At 43.8% G+C, this 18,019-nt stretch overlaps 1 protein-coding gene across 1 annotated transcript in view; it reads right to left on the bottom strand.

The window, feature by feature from the left end:
- Positions 1-2,466: 2,466 nt before the first annotated feature.
- Positions 2,467-18,019, bottom strand: part of adamts17 (ADAM metallopeptidase with thrombospondin type 1 motif, 17) — a 125,968-nt gene continuing 110,415 nt past the window's right edge. Inside the window, exons 15-17 of the mRNA XM_084154121.1 lie at positions 17,274-17,426; positions 2,960-3,137; positions 2,467-2,748 (exon numbers count right to left, since the gene is read on the bottom strand). Of these exons, the coding sequence (XP_084010247.1) occupies positions 2,597-2,748; positions 2,960-3,137; positions 17,274-17,426 (483 nt within the window). The 3' untranslated portion in view covers positions 2,467-2,596. The remainder of the gene's footprint in view (positions 2,749-2,959; positions 3,138-17,273; positions 17,427-18,019) is intronic.

Below are 18,019 nucleotides of genomic sequence, written 5' to 3' on the forward strand. Positions count from 1 at the left end.
ACATTGGAGTAAAACAAGCATTTTGAGTTTATATGGGGTAAGACAGTTGAACTAAGCTCATGAGGCATTTATAAGTTATATTATTCAATAATCAAATGGTACATATCATTCATTTATAAGTAAAAAAAATGTATGTAGAAACTGCAGATTACCCCTTTAAATCATAATCTGTAAAACGTGAACACAACTGAAGACACTTCGTTATTTTTGGAGAAAGAATGCCGGTGCTAACTAACTGTAAATAACTTTAGCTAGCTAGGTAACTATTGGGCGAAGCAATGACATTATTTACAGTCAGTTATCTACTGCACCACAATTTTGTAGCAAACATAAAGCTGCCTCCATTAATGTTTACATTTTGATGTTTGTGACGTCTACGTTTGCCACGCTCATGTACGAGGGCAAGCTGTTGAAATCGGTGTAGGCCTCACATTGTGTTTGAATTGCTGTTTAATAGTTAAAACCAATTTCTATTTCATGATGTATGGAAATGTTAACAAGCACCAGGTTTGGAGTTAGTGTAAAGTTTGAAACCAGAGTCTAGTTTCCGTCATGTTTCGTACATCATGATGCACACCTCAAGCACCAAGGGAGGGCCAAAGACATACATGTGACACAGTGATTTTTGTTTTACAATTAACCTAACAATACAGCTGCAACCTGCTTCAACCTGCTGAGATTTAAGTTCTGCTGATATTGCGGCTGTCCTAACATGGACACCGTAAGGTGTAAATGATCAATGTTCAGATGGATAGCTCAGTTGGTTGATGGAGCATAGTTGGAGCAAGGCGTTACCAACACCAAGTTGTGCATTCGACTCACATATACTGAATACACTGTATGTGGTTAACTGTAGGATGACAGTAACTTAAGATACATCTCATCTTCTCTTAAGTTACACCCCCGGCACTGCACTCTCTACCATTAGTTCCTCACAGGAGAGAGATGGGATGCTACATGGGCTGCCCAAGCCCTTCAGGTGAGCCTAGGGAATAGTGGGTCTCCTATTGTTAGCTTGATCATTTCAATGTAGAACTACAGTACCTTAAAACGGCTCCTGGCTAGTTTTAAATAACAACAACCGCCAAAAAATGACAATGACATCAACAAAAAACAACAACAAAACGCAAGTACACATAGTTTATCGTGGAACTAAGGGACGAATCCTAACTTGAGATCCAAACGTGTAACCCAGACTTCTGCGTAGCTTATGCGTTGATGTCAATGCGAAATTCACATTATCGCAATTCATCAAGTTACGGTTTGTCCCTAAGAGAGGAAACCAGGGTCGTGTTCATTAAAGCACACAACGGAAAACTTTTTTAAACGTTGCAACGGAAAAAGAAAATGAGCATTTCTTACGGAAAAAGAAAATGAGCATTTCTTATTGAACAAGTCCAGGGAGTCCCTACCTGTTTCAGTCCATCTGGTGCCTAATGAACACGGCCCAGCTCTCTTGGCCCAGTCTAGTGAGTGTCCAGCCAGTGGCTTGGTGAATACAGGGCCAGCTGAACTAAACACAAGAGAATATGTGGTCCCACTTTATCTGGATAGTCCCCTACAGATGTACATGCTCAGACTACGTACAAACTACCATTTGGATTTATTACATGTCAACTGCACCTCTGTTAACATGCAATAACAAAGTACTTACAGTAGTTTCAATGTATGTGTGTAAGTACTGTATGTACACAGGCGGCTGGTGGCACCTTAATTGGGGAGGACGGGCTCATAGTAATGGATGGAACGGAATAAATGGAATGGTTTCAAACACATCACACGTTTGATACCATTCCATTCACTCCATTCCAGCCATTACTATGAGCAGCCCTCCCCATCACCAGCCTCCTGTGATGTACGTACATTCTATCTATGTAAGTAACATACAATTACTCATATTCAGCCACCCTAGCTGTATTCTTAGATTCGGCGTGTGCATTTGAAAATCGGACATGTTTTGATAGTTCACTGAGCATCTATAGACAATCTGACAACAATGGACTATCCACATAAAGTGTTATCGCATATGTTAACGCTAATGTTAAATCATACTGTACAACAAACGTTGACGTGACAGGCTACCTACCGAGAGACCCTCCAGACTTCGAAGTCCCTCGCTTTGGTTTACAGCAATAAAACAAGTAAAAGGTTTTCAAGTCTTCATGACACTGCAAGCTTATGATCCCACTTGAAATGGTCTCTGCACTCATTTCTACTTTTCTTTCCCAAAATTGATTGTCCTATAATTAATAATAAGAATATGAATAATTCTGTAAAAACATCAGTAAGACTTTACTTAAAGCCTGCCGGCATAAAGACCTGCCATGAGACCCTTAGAATATATTTGTGTCATCTCCTGATCCAGGATAAATAACAGCCATTTTGAGTCGGTTAACATGCTGATACACAGAGAGACATATCATATTATAAGCCTTATTATAACACATTATAAAGGCTCATCCATGCTTATAACCACTTATAAAGCATTATACCCGCAAGCTTTAAGTAAAGTGTTACAGAGGCATCTAAAATCATAGCACTAAGTGAAGTGTGTGTCTGTCTGTCTGTCTGTGTATGTGTGCGAGTGCTTTGATCATTAACTCTTGCGGGGTGTTTTGTTGGCGTAGAAGTCTCTGCAGGTGTCGCAGCAGCGCTGGTACCATCTCATGTCCTGGCACAGATTCTTCTCTCGGATCACACGGCAGTATACAGTCCACTGGTCTCCTGTGCACTTGTAGGTCAGAGCAGCTGGAGAGGAACAGGGGCACAGAGGAACAAGGGCACAGGGGCCACGTCAACAGACAGAGAAACACAGTACACACATATACTAAGTGTGTGTGCACCCACTTATGTATACACACTCTCTCTCTCTCTCTCTCTCACACACACACACACACACACACACACACACACACACACACACACACACACACACACACACACACACACACTAGGTTACCTAATCTGGGGGAGGTGATGGTGTTGACGTTGACTTTATCATTGCAGGCCTCCTGGTGGCAGGGCCGGTAGGTGGGTGGTCTGAACACCACGGGGCAGTCATTACCATGGCGACCCGTTACTCTGTGCATACATTGGACCACTCTGGACTGCAGGCCCTTCCCACAGGATGACGAGCACTGGAAAGACCCAATCACTTGAGTTACTTTCTCTTCCAAACTCGAGAGGAAGTATGTTGGCATTGAGAGCCAATTGTAACAATCTTCAATGTCTATGTCCTAGTCTTTTTAGTACATAATCACTGCCTAATACTTTTACCCCTCACATTTTAAGTAAATGTAATCTTCCATAGACCTAGGCTGCACCCCAAATGGCACCATACTCCCTATATAGTGCACTACTTGTGACCAGAGCCCACTTCATGACCGAATGTGAGAAGAGGCTGGACCTAAATAACAAATAAGGGTGTAGTGTGGTATATAGTAGTGTTGAGATACATCCCTAACAGGACTAATTACAGATGGAGGCTGTGTTCTATGTTTGAATAGACTGATTTAGGAGTCCCAAATATACCTGCCAGAGTACTTTGTCTCAGTAGTAATATATGCTCCGAGGCTAAGATCCATTTCTGTCCTCAGGCCCTTCCCCTAGCTCCTACCTCTTCAGTGATCACAGATCTGAAAGGACTAGATAGGTCTAAGTAACATTATAGCTGTGACCACCACTTTGGCTTTTTATATAGCTTAGACCTGCTTTGATTTGATTTGATCTATCCAAACCAATCAGATCTGTGAAGAACGAACAGGTAAGGGGTTTGGAGAAGGGGCTAGAGGTAAGGGGCTTGGAGAAGGGGCTAGAGGCAAGGGGCTTGGAGAAGGGGCTGGAGATAAGGGGCTGGATGTGAGGTGCTGGAGGTAGGGGCTGGAGGTAAGGGGCTGGAGGTAAGGGGCTAGAGGTAAGGGGCTAGGAGAAACCAAGATGGAATGGGGCCAAAGAAAGAGGACTTTGGTATTCTAAGTTCGGAAACACCAGAGGCGACAGACAACGGATTCCCATTGTACACAGGCCTGTGCCTTGGCAGCCAACAGCTATAGCCTCGTCCAATGATTAACACTGAACAACAACGGTTCCCAGGCCCTCGATTCAAGCGGGCAGATTTACTATTCACTTCACAGAGGCAATTAGTGGAAGCCATTTCAATAGCTATTGTAAACTGCTCTGTGTTCTACCAAAGGACTTGTTGACTTGACACTGCTCTCTCCTTACTGCTGTGAGGACATGAACCAGCCGACACAGAGCTAAAACGATCCGATTATCATGATCCCCCATCTCGATAGGTATTGGATTGGAATGATTCTCAGAGGGTTTTTTCACTGAGCTTTTAATATCACTGAAGAACATGATCAAGAGTGTTCCGCACAATGAGATAAGTCTATGAGCTAAGGCCCTGGAGAGACACACACAAACACACACACACACAGTGAAAGCACACACATACTGCCAAACACAAACAAACAAACCAAGACACAAACAAAGAGACAGAGAGAACATTATCTGAAACATTTATTTCATTATGAGACAAGCTGATGGGGACACAATCACAGCAAGACTTCCACCTGTGTCCCAAACGGCACCCTATCCCCTATAGAGCCCGTAAGGCTTTGGTCAAAAGTAGTTCACTATATAGGGAATAGGGTGCCATTTGGGATGCAGCCTAGCTCTAATATCAGAGCCACCTCCCTGTAGAGGCATGAATTCCTCATAACTCACAACAACACCACAATTGAATCAGCAGCTTATCTGAATGATATTCTAATACATGCTAATAGACTTATGGTCTGATAGTGGTGGGAGGAGAGGAGATGAGGAGAGCCGGTCAGTATATTGTCCAGCGTTGGGGGAGTGGGACAGAGGAGTAATTTGAGGACTTTAAAGGGGCAACCTGGGATTCAAAGAACAACAACAATGGTCACCCCACAACTTATCTGAGTCATTAGTTTAAAATTCCAGAAATGGATGAACCAATCCCAGATTTCCCCTTTAACATAATTAGGAGAGAAAATTAGGTAATACATTATGGATGGTTAGAGGGGTGGGAGTAACACAATTAGCACAGGGTCAGAACAACACACAAAGATATAAGCCCAGCACTAAATGGCAGCCGACAGTGATTTCCTGTTATTACATTTCCAAAATGAAAAACTGACCGAGAAGCTGGCACCTGAACGTCCTTTCATCAGGAATGTGACATAGAACTTTTCAGACAGAAAGTGGGGGGCAAGGTGTAAAGTGAAACCCACCTCCAGCTCTCTCCACCATTCTCAGCTCTCTCCCCCAGCCCCATCCCCAGCTCTCTCCCAGCCCTTTCTTCCCCAGCCCCATCCCCAGCTCTCTCCCAGCCCCATCCCCAGCTCTCTCCCAGCCCTATCTTCCCCAGCTCCATCCCCAGCTCTGGGACAGAGTTAGGGAATAGGGCGCCATTTGGGACGCACACTAAGTCTTTAAAAGATTAAGTCCTAGGGAATTACTAATGATTGACTTGCCTAACACACAAGGAGTTGGACTCTGGTCCAGAAGCAACCTCTAACTTATATACCTCTTCTGTGTTTGCAGATCTAAAGGAAACGGCTGGGTGTAGGAAATATGGTGGAGCCTCAAGCTATGGATAGAGGGAGCCATCACCATGTTAAACCAATCAGCCAACCCCGGAGCAGTGGGAGGTAGAGATTGAACCAATCAGCCAACCCCGGAGCAGTGGGAGGTAGAGGTTGAACCAATCAGTCAAACTCGGAGCAGTGGGAGGTAGAGGTTGAACCAATCAGCCAACCCCAGAGCAGTGGGAGGTAGAGGTTGAACCAATCAGCCAACCCCAGAGCAGTGGGAGGTAGAGGTTGAACCAATCAGTCAACCCCGGAGCAGTGGGAGGTAGAGGTTGAACCAATCAGCCAACCCCAGAGCAGTGGGAGGTAGAGGTTGAACCAATCAGCCAACCCCAGAGCAGTGGGAGGTAGAGGTTGAACCAATCAGCCAACCCCAGAGCAGTGGGAGGTAGAGGTTGTGTTTGGACCAGCCTATAACAAGCCTGTGGCCCTAACAAAGAGGTTGGCTCTAGAATGGATCCTTCAGAAGGATCGAGACAATGAGTAGGTAGGAAAATACTCAAAAGTACTAAACTTCTCCAGATATTTTATTTTATGCCATTTAGCAGACAACTTTATCCAAAGCAAGTTACAGTCATGTGTGCATCACAATTGTTTCTTAACGTACGGCTGATCACGGGAATCAAACCAACTATCCTGATGTTGCAAGTGCCATGCTCTATCAACTGAGCTACGTAGGATCATGATATGACAGCAATAACATTTTCCCGGCTAGACAAGACACTGCAATTTGCATCCATTTGCGTGTTTCAAGCTGTACTGTATTGTGATATTGTGATATTATGGGTCTAAATGCGTCTATACAGTATGTATCTGATTCTCATATAACTGGAAAGAGATTACATTTGAAATCTCAGTCTGTGGTAAATTGCTCTACATCAGGTGCTCTCTGATGCAATATCATTTTAGAAGTGGCGTGTCCATGTATTTTCTTAGCTTAGAGAATAGCTTTGCTTTAGCGGAAAGGGAAAGGGGGATACCTAGTCAGTTGTACAAATGAATGCCTTCAACCGAAATGTGTCTTCAGAGAGGTGCTGGGGGCTGCCTTAATCAACACCCACGTCATCGGCGTCCAGGGAGAAGCTGTTGTTGGGGGTTAACTGCCTTGCTGTAGTGCTCCTGAATGAAGTGGCACTTATTACTAACAGTGTGTGTGAGTGAGTGTGTGTGTGTGTGTGTGTGTGTGTGTGTGTGTGTGAGTGTGTGTGTGTGTGTGTGTGTGTGTGTGAGTGAGTGTGTGTGAACAAGGGGAGAGTGCAACTTCTTGGAATAAAATGCAGCTCCGTAATAGCCCAGTTTGGATTAACAAACCCTCTCTAGAATGTTCTGATGAAGGATTAGTGGAGATTACTGTTAATGAGAACAGGGCTGTGGGGTCTACACCATCTGCACAGACAGACAGACAGACAGACAGACAGACAGACAGACAGACAGACAGACAGACAGACAGAGACACACACACACACACACACACACACACACACACACACACACACACACACACACACACACACAACCTTCAGATGTTCTCCAACTTGTCTGATGATGACTGAAGCAGATGTGCTAACGCAGCCCCCTCACAGAGCTCCAGGTAGACATTGCACAGATCTAGGATCAGCTTACCCTGCACCTAAGTCCTTAATTTAAGCATCAGGGACAGAAACTCAAAACGGACCTTAGATCAGTTTCAGGGAGAAATGTAATCCTATTCCCTCATGTGGAGTCATAGGTAGAAGTTGCCCCTAGCCACTGATACATTCAAAAAGTTATGGATAGGATTGGAAATAATGCAATCTGATCCTAGATCTGTGGTTAAATAAGGGCAGAGGAGAGGGGCGGACGCACCTTTCTCAGCATCCTGGGGGGAAACATACACTCCCTGTCTCCAGTTCCACACAGGGACAGAGATTTAATGACCCTCCCCCTGACCTGCTGTAGTGACCCCGAGACTTAGACCTGGCGCCTCGGGTTGGAAGTGGCCTGTAAAACCTCCTATAGAATTGCAGATCTAGGATCAGATTGCGTTCTTCCCGATCCCAACCTTAACTGTTAGAATGGTGAAATAAGATCTGAACCTGTATCAGGCAGCTGAACATGACACTCGGTAGCGAGGCCAAATGATGTCAAAAACAGACCGTCTCTGTTTTTTAAGACTGTGAAATGGAGACGCGCTGTAGATCTTCAGTTCGGTAAACCTGTTTCCAATACCGTTCCTCGAGTACAACCCAGCCTTTTCACTTATTTGATTTTACAAGCAAACTAACACACTAGATTTGACTGGGCAACTAATCATCAGGCCCTTGATTAGTTGAATCAGCTAGTGCTGGAATAAGTGGAACTGGGGTTCATCGAGGAGAGATTTGGGAAAGACTGTCAGATAACACTAGTGTTAACTAAGTTGGAATGGGCAGGTTACATCCATACAATGCAAATCACTTCACAGTATTGGACTAAATTATAGAGGAGACCCAGTCAGGTTCATGAGGAATAGACATACTGTATATCTAATAATATCCAACTGGTGTTAGACCTTATTGACTATTCTGATCTTGCAACACAACTTCTTACAAGTTGTATTAAATCCAGCGATATACAAGGGATCTCCATTGCTGACAGAGCTATTATTATAAGTCAGCGTGCAGATGACACCACCCTCTTTCTGAGAGATGCTGACCAGATTCCTAGAGCAGTCGATGTGATAAATATTTTTGGTCACACTTTATTTGCATAGTCCATCTGTAGATGCTCTACAGATGGTCATACTACCAACAAACTATCTGTTGCATAGCAACTGACTATCTTATGATAAGCTACTGCTTTCTAAGGTTACAGTTAGGGTAAGGTTTAGAATAAGGGTTAGGGTAAGGGCTAGGGTAACGGTTTAGTTTAGGGTTAGGATAAGGTTTACGGTTAGGGGTAGGGTTAGAGCCAGGGTTAGTAGATAGTTAGTTGAAATGTTACTGATAAGACTGTTGGTAGTCTGTAGAGCATCTACAGCTGGACCATCCAAACAAAGTGTTACCATATTTTTCCCAAAGCATCTGGTCTTCACTTAAACCTTAATAAGTGTGAATTGTTTGCTGTTAAAGACTGTGTGATTCCCTCTATCTGCAATGTTCCAGTCAAGGAAAGAGTAACATACATTGGGATTACCATATCTAACAATCAACAGGAAAGATGCTTATTAAACTTCAATCCCATTATATATATTTTTTTAATTTAAAAAAGAAGTTGAACCAGTTGTTGCAGAGGGATTCCTCCTTGAAAGGTTGAGTATTGCTTTCTAAAGCTGAGGGTATCTGCAGACGTACTTCCACAGCTCAGTCCCTACATCTTGACAACACAATAGGTAAAGCAGTTGACCAGATGCTTTTCAACTTTATCTGGAACAATTATACACATTATATTAGGAAATCTGTCGTTATGGACGCATATGAATATGGTACATTTTGTTTGATTTGACTACTTTGACTAATACTTTAAGGTAAATTGGGCTGAATATTTCTTAACGAATCCAACTTCAATTTGGAATTTCATCCGTCATTATATCTTCTCCTGTTTTGGTGGCTTCAATTTTAGTTTGCTTTCTAACTCTAACATTGATAAGATTCCTACAAAATGATCTGCTTTTCAAGTGTTCTTAGCGTGTTCATTAATATATAAACATAATTTTTTCCCCACACAGGTATTTAATTTGGAACAATACGGATATTTTGTATAGAAACAAGTCTTAGTTTTTTAGAAGTGGGTTGATAATCATATCCTACTGGTGAGTGACTTTTTTAATGCAGAAGGGATGTTACTCAATTCTGAAGATGTTTTAAATCTCTTTACAATATCCCTGTTCCACCTAAATGCTGTTTAGAGGTGTAACAAGACCTCCCCTTCTTCAGATACCCTCGCTTAGTCCAGTTGGAGAGAACAATACGTGCAGTAGGAGAGAACAATATTATATCTATTCCTTATGTCACAACTTACTTGAATACATTTGTTAATAATATCTGTTGGGGAAATGTTTGGTTATTACCACACAAATACCTGCTTGTTAACAAGTTCCAAGAGGTCTCTTTCAGAATGATCCATAAGTATTACCCTGCGATTCATTACCTGAAGAAACTCTAAACATTAACTGTACTTTTTGTGATGAGCATCCAGAAACTTTTTGGCATTTATTTTGGCACCGTCTACATGTAAAAAGATGATGGCAAGATATTTGTAGATTTATAATTGGCAATATTCTTGATGACTTTTGTTTATTATGGGAGAATGTACTGCTCAGTTTCCTTAACTATAACAAGGATAAATAAATAAAAATGTACCTCTTAAATGTAATTTTGCTAATGGAAAAATGTCATATTCATATTCATTTAAATTCACTAATAAAAAACAACTCTTCCCTGTTTTCTATAAGGAGTTTGAGCAGTACATTAAGATCATTCTACATTATTTGAATAAGAAAGCTGTAAAAACAGTCAATACGTGTTTGTCTTTTAAGGCCTTTGTATAACCTGTAACTGAAGACACCTCTCCCCTCACAGCAGACAAGGACGTCAATTCCATTTCAGGAATTAAACTACACTCCCCATGTCCTTTCTCACCCACAGGAATTGAAATGGACATGAGCCTGTTTCTACTGCCCTGCCCTAGTTAGACAGATGGGAGGAGAGAGTGGTGGCTGGGAAGGTGTGAGGGCAGAGTGAAGGAGAGATGAGGCAACAGAGGCCAAGGTGCCTTAGTCCATTCCTCCAGCAGAGAGAGAGAGCGTGTGTGTGTGTGTGTGTGTGTGTGTGTGTGTGTGTGTGTGTGTGTGTGTGTGTGTGTGTGTGTGTGTGTGTGTGTGTGTGTGTGCACTGTAAATGGAATAGGGTGCCATATAGAATGCAGGCAGACAGCGATGCAGGTGCAGTCGGGCTATCTGTCAAGATGCCCACATCAGGACTGGCACCAAGTTGGCATCACCTACACCACTGCGTCACAGGGAGGGATTAATCAATTGGAAGGGGGCATCTGGGGTGAGAGTCCTCTCCACATGGGAGATCTCTGTAAATAGATATTTGATTAAAGAGAGAGAGAGAGAGATAGACAGAGAGAGATAGATTCTGTCTGTGTGTGTGTGTGTGTCTGTCTGTCTGTCTGTCTGTCTGTCTGTCTGTCTGTCTGTCTGTCTGTCTGTCTGTCTGTCTGTCTGTCTGTCTGTCTGTCTGTCTGTCTGTCTGTCTGTCTGTCTGTCTGTCTGTCTGTCTGTCTGTCTGTCTGTCTGTCTGTCTGTCTGTCTGTCTGTCTGTCTGTGTGTGTGTGTGTGTGTGTGTGTGTGTGTGTGTGTGTGTGTGTGTGTGTGTGTGTGTGTGTGTGTGTGTGTGTGTGTGTGTGTGTGTGTGTGTGTGTGTGTGTGTGTGTGAGAGAGAGAGAGAGAGAGAGAGAGAGAGAGAGAGAGAGAGAGAGAGAGAGAGCTCAAAGACATTGCTCCTGCATTTTTAACAAAAAATATAGATTTAGAGTTAGATAAAGTAGGATTTTTTGGCAGGGACATATGCAGGATGCTACCCTCCACAACATAACCTTTATTCCAAATGAAAACTCCAAACCTACAACCTGATTTTGGACGGAATTACCTGGAAAGTTTTCTACTACCAAGGATTACTATTCTCAAACTATACAGCAAATGCTCTGGAAAACAAACAGAAACCTGAAAACACCATCCAACCTGGAACTGAGTGAGTAATGTTTAGTATGAAGCTATTTTTCACTTTCAAAAACCAAGAAGAAAAATTCATTACAATGATATATTTTATATTATAAGGACTGAATTCTAAGGCTACCAAGCTTAAGCTTGCTACAAAGAGATACAATTTCAATTAGCACTGACGTGTGAAGTGAGAGGTGTCAAAGCCCTTGAGCCCAACAATGGCAGGAGAGTCGTACAGTCTACCCCAACTAGAGGCCTTAGAAGAGGCCTTAGAAGCACCCCCCCACTGTTCAGAGGTCATTAAAATACAGTACCCTCTGAATGTAAAAAACGACAAGACACGAAAAGAGTACAAATTGAAACTTATTTTGGGGAAGCACGAGACACTTTTTGCTGATTTGTATAAAAATGGGAACATAAGCAACCTTATCTTCCACACAGACCATCCCCTGGCATGGCACAGTGCTATACTAGCACACTACCCCTCTGTTAAGAGGGGGGGTGTTAGCGACGGGTGGAAACTCAGGATACTGGACAACGAGGACTCTGAGTCGTCTAATATTAATCTCTATAAATCTGGAACCGTTTTGGTTCAAGGCAACACCAAACAGTTCCAGCTGGACTTTCACCTAATCAAAGAAATAGCTCAGCAGGAGAAGCTGTCCCTTGAGAAAGATACCCCTACCCCGAGCGGGTCAGACCAGACCTCTTCATTAAATAACCCCACAGAGCAACCCCAAGCAGAAACTCAACTTCCCAGCACAGAGTACTACTCCCTCATTGAAATGAAGGATAAATTCACCCAGCTGGAGGTAAGGCAGGTGGAGCTGGAACAGCAGGTGAACACACTCCAGTCAGCACAGACCCAGACAACAGTCCAGCACAACAACACCCCCTTAACTAGACCTGGAGAGCTGCAGGTGGAGAGAGACATGTCTGCACTCTGGACTGTGGTGAGACAACATCAACAGGAGAAAGAGCAGGAGCAGGAGAAGAACAGAGCACTAGAGGAGAGGATCAGAGTGCTGGAGGAGAAGGTGAGAACAATGACGGGTGACATTGAACAACCCATTAGAGAACAGCCCACCTCAGATCCTGGCCAAAGTCTCGACACCGCAGCAGAACAGTACACCCTAGACCCTGACCATAGCCTCGACATTACACCCAGACAAACAAATGAAGAACCCCAAGCCCTGGGGACCCCAACCCCTCTGAGCAACCCCCCAGTCAGACACCCTGATAGCCCTCATGACGACTCCCCCACACCCACTGAGGACATACACAAGCCACAGATTGTACTCCTTATGGACTCAAACGGGAAATACATACAAGAAAATAAACTTTTTCCAAAACACACAGTGTCTAAACTCTGGTGTCCAAATACCCAGCGCGCCCTAGACCTTCTGTCTAAGGACCGACTAGGATCACCCAGCCACATAATAATACACACAGGCACAAACGACCTGAGAACACAGCAGGAAAGGGTGGCCACATCACTCAAGGGCGTGATAGAAAAAGCTTCTTATACTTTCCCCAACGCACAAGTGGTTATCTCAACCCTGTTACCACGAAAAGACTTCCACCCTGCTACCATACAGCGGGTAAACGCAAGTATTTCCCGTGACTGTGCATCAAAACCAAATGTCTTCCTGGCCCACCACTCCACCCTGGACGTGAACAGCCTTTACGACCAGGTCCACCTATACAAGGCAGCAGTGCCCACCTTCGCCCGGACCCTAAAGGATATCGCCCTCAACCGCAGACCCAACACCTCACACAGGAGCAACAGATCAACAGACACCCCGCCCAGACCAGCGAGACACTCTCCCAGACCTGCGGGACACCCCCCAGGACCTACACATAGAGGACCCCCGCAGAGAGGACCTACATCCAGACCACAGCACCATCAACCACATCTACACCCCCACCCCAACCAATTAACTCCCCCCCAAGTCAACCATGCCCACACCCCATTTAGGCCCCCTCAGATCAGACCTATGCCCCTCCTACCCACCCCAAGCCCCCCACTCCCACAAAGAGGGCCTCAACATGAAAGTCACACATACGCCCAGGCCGTGAGCAGGCAAACAGGCCCAACACCCACTCTTACACTAGCCCAAGCCAATGGCATGTACCAGATGCTCAGCAGGCTCTGCTCACAATTACTGGCCTGAGGCCAAACCACACAACCAACAACATTAGACACTTTATGGAACACAAAGCCTTCACTATTTCATCCTGGAATATCCAAGGCCTGAGGTCATCTGCCTTTGGCCTAAAGAGCAGGAATCTGGACTTCACCAAAGAAATCGGAAATACAGACATTGTCATCCTACAAGAAACATGGTATAGAGGAGATGGACCCACTGGTTGCCCTCTAGGTTACAGAGAGCTGGTAGTCCCATCCACCAAACTACCAGGTGTGAAACAGGGAAGGGACTCAGGGGGTATGCTAATTTGGTATAGAGCAGACCTAACTCACTCTATTAAATTAATCAAAACAGGAACATTTTACATTTGGTTAGAAATTCAAAAGGAAATTATCTCAACTGAGAAAAATGTCCTCCTGTGTGCTACCTATATCCCCCCACTAGAATCCCCATACTTTAATGAAGACAGTTTCTCCATCCTGGAGGGGGAAATCAATAATTTCCAGACCCAGGGACATGTACTAGTCTGTGGCGACCTAAATGCCAGAACTGGACAAGAACCTGACACCCTCAGCACACAGGGGGACAAACACCTACCTGGAGGTGACAGCATTCCCTCCCCCATATGCCCCCCTAGGCACAACTACGACAACATAACCAACAAAAATGGGTCACGACTCCTGCAGCTCTGTCGCACACTGGGTATGTACATAGTCAATGGTAGGCTTCGAGGGGACTCCTATGGTAGGTACACCTATAGCTCATCTCTTGGCAGTAGTACTGTAGACTACTTTATCACTGACCTCAACCCAGAGTCTCTCAGAGCGTTCACAGTCAGCCCACTGACACCCCTATCAGACCACAGCAAAATCACAGTCTACTTGAACAGAGCAATACTCAATCATGAGGCATCAAAGCCAAAAGAACTGAATAATATTAAGAAATGCTATAGATGGAAGGAAAGTAGTGTTGAAACCTACCAAAAAACAATTAGGAAACAACAAATTCAATCCATTCTAGACAACTTCCTGGACAAAACGTTCCACTGTAATAGTGAAGGTGTAAACTTGGCAGTAGAAAACCTAAACAGTATATTTGACCTCTCAGCTTCCCTATCAAATCTAAAAATCTCTAACAGAAAACCAAAGAAAAGTAATAACAGTGATAAATGGTTTGATGAAGAATGCAAAAACCTAAGAAAGAAATTGAGAAACCTATCCAACCAAAAACATAGAGACCCAGAAAACCTGAGCCTACGCCTTCACTATGGTGAATCACTAAAACAATACAGAAATACACTACGGAAAAAGAAGGAACAGCATGTCAGAAATCAGCTCAAGGTAATTGAAGAATCCATAGACTCTAACCACTTCTGGGAAAGTTGGAAAACACTAAACAAACAACAACACGAAGAGCTATCTATCCAAAACGGAGATGTATGGGTAAACCACTTCTCCAATCTTTTTGGCCCTATAACAGAGAACAAACAGCAAAAAAATATACATGATCAAATGCAAATCTTAGAATCAACTATTAAAGACTACCAGAACCCACTGGATTCTCCAATTACATTGAATGAACTACAGGATAAAATACAAACCCTCCAACCCAAAAAGTCCTGTGGTGTTGATGGTATCCTCAATGAAATGATAAAATATACAGACCACAAATTTCAATTAGCTATACTTAAACTCTTTAACATCATCCTTAGCTCTGGCATCTTCCCCAACATCTGGAACCAAGGACTGATCACCCCAATCCACAAAAGTGGAGACAAATTTGACCCCAATAACTACCGTGGGATATGCGTCAACAGCAACCTTGGGAAAATCCTCTGCATTATCATTAACAGCAGACTAGTTCATTTCCTCAGTGAAAACAATGTACTGAGCAAATGTCAAATTGGCTTTTTACCAAATTACCGTACGACAGACCACGTATTCACCCTGCACACCCTAATTGACAAACAAACAAACCAAAACAAAGGCAAAGTCTTCTCATGCTTTGTTGATTTCAAAAAAGCTTTTGACTCAATTTGGCATGAGGGTCTGCTATACAAATTGATGGAAAGTGGGGTTGGGGGAAAAACATACGACATTATAAAATCCATGTACACAAACAACAAGTGTGCGGTTAAAATTGGCAAAAAACACACACATTTCTTTCCACAGGGCCGTGGGGTGAGACAGGGATGCAGTTTAAGCCCCACCCTCTTCAACATATATATCAACGAATTGGCAAGGGCACTAGAACAGTCTGCAGCACCCGGCCTCACCCTACTAGAATCTGAAGTCAAATGTCTTCTGTTTGCTGACGATCTGGTGCTTCTGTCACCAACCAAGGAGGGCCTACAGCAGCACCTAGATCTTCTGCACAGATTCTGTCAGACCTGGGCCCTGACAGTAAATCTCAGTAAGACAAAAATAATGGTGTTCCAAAAAAGGTCCAGTTGCCAGGACCACAAATACAAATTCCATCTAGACACCGTTGCCCTAGAGCACACAAAAAACTATACATACCTCAGCCTAAACATCAGCGCCACAGGTAACTTCCACAAAGCTGTGAACGATCTGAGAGACAAGGCAAGAAGGGCCTTCTATGCCATCAAAAGGAACATAAAATTTGACATACCAATTAGGATCTGGCTAAAAATACTTGAATCAGTTATAGAACCCATTGCCCTTTATGGTTCTGAGGTCTGGGGTCCGCTCACCAACCAAGAATTCACAAAATGGGACAAACACCAAATTGAGACTCTGCATGCAGAATTCTGCAAAAACATCCTCCGTGTACAACGTAAAACACCAAATAATGCATGCAGAGCAGAATTAGGCCAATACCCGCCAGTTATCAAAATCCAGAAAAGAGCCGTTAAATTCTATAACCACTTAAAAGGAAGCGATTCCCAAACCTTCCATAACAAAGCCATCACCTACAGAGAGATGAACTTGGAGAAGAGTCCCCTAAGTAAGCTTGTCCTGGGGCTCTGTTCACAAACACAAACAGACCCCACACAGCCCCAGGACAACAACAACAACAACACAACTAGACCCAACCAAATCATGAGAAAACAAAAAGAGAATTACTTGACACATTGGAAAGAACAAACAAAAAAACAGAGCAAACTAGAATGCTATGTGGCCCTAAACAGAGAGTACACAGTGGCAGAATACTTGACCACTGTGACTGACCCAAACTTAAGGAAAGCTTTGACTATGTACAGACTCAGTGAGCATAGCCTTGCTATTGAGAAAGGCCGCCGTAGGCAGACCTGGCTCTCAAGAGAAGACAGGCTATGTGCACACTGCCCACAAAATGAGGTGGAAACTGAGCTGCACTTCCTAACCTCCTGCCAAATGTATGACCATATTAGAGACACATATTTCCCTCAGATTACAGCGATCCACAAAGAATTCGAAAACAAACCCAATTTTGATAAACTCCCTTATCTACTGGGTGAAAAACCACAGTGTGCCATCACAGCTGCAAGATTTGTGACCTGTTGCCACAAGAAAAGGGCAACCAGTGAAGAACAAACACCATTGTAAATACAACCCATATTTATGTTTATTTATTTTCCCATTTGTACTTTAACTATTTGCACATTGTTACAACACTGTATATATACATAATATGACATTTGAAATGTCTTTATTCTTTTGAAACTTCTGAGTGTAATGTTTACTGTTAATATTTATTGTTTATTTCACTTTTGTTTACTATCTACTTCACTTGCTTTGGCAATGTTAACACACGTTTCCCATGCCAATAAAGCCCTTAAATTGAAATTGAATTGAATTGAGAGAGTATGGCCCATACCTTGGACCAGTCCCCAGTCTTCCACTCATAACATTTGGAGTGGTCCTCACAGGGCTCCTGGTCAGCAGGCTGAGAGAGGGGGTCACATCTCCCCTGGGGGTTGGTGCACCTCACTATCCTCCTACGGATCCCACTGCCACAGTCTGAAGAACACTGGGGAGAGGAGGGAGGGAGGACGGAGAGAGGGAGAGGAGGGAGGGAGGAGGGAGCGGGAGAGAGGCAGGAGGGAGAGAGGGAGGGAAAAGGAGAAGAAGAAAATAAAAGAGGAGGGGGTCAGGTGGAGAGGGAGAGGGAGGAGGAGAGGGAGAGGGAGGAGGAGAAGGGAGGTAAGATGAGGTGAGAGGAGGAGGGCAGGTGGAGAAGGAGAGGGAGATTAAAGTGATTGCAGGAAAAAGGCAAAAGAGAGGGAGGAAAATGAAGTGAAAAGAAAGAAAGAGAGAGAGAGAGAGAGAGAGAGAGAGAGAGAGAGAGAGAGAGAGAGAGAGAGAGAGAGAGGGCAGAGTGTTACTCATTATAGAAGCCTCCTGTGGTGGTTCATTAGCTCCCCTCTCCAACCCACTTCGCCTCCTCTTCAGTAGAGCGAGGGAAGAGAGTGAAGGGAGAGAGAAGCGAGAGAGAGAAGGTGACAGATCTCCATATTTGTGCAGTACTACTGCTGCACTGCTCTAAGTGATCCTGCATTCAAGCTTTGAGGAAAGTAAGTCGTTTACTTTTTCTCTCTCTCTGTGTCTCATACACACAGATAC

This window comes from Coregonus lavaretus (assembly GCF_964263955.1).
Source record: "Coregonus lavaretus genome assembly, chromosome: 37".
Lineage (NCBI taxonomy): Eukaryota > Metazoa > Chordata > Actinopteri > Salmoniformes > Salmonidae > Coregonus > Coregonus lavaretus.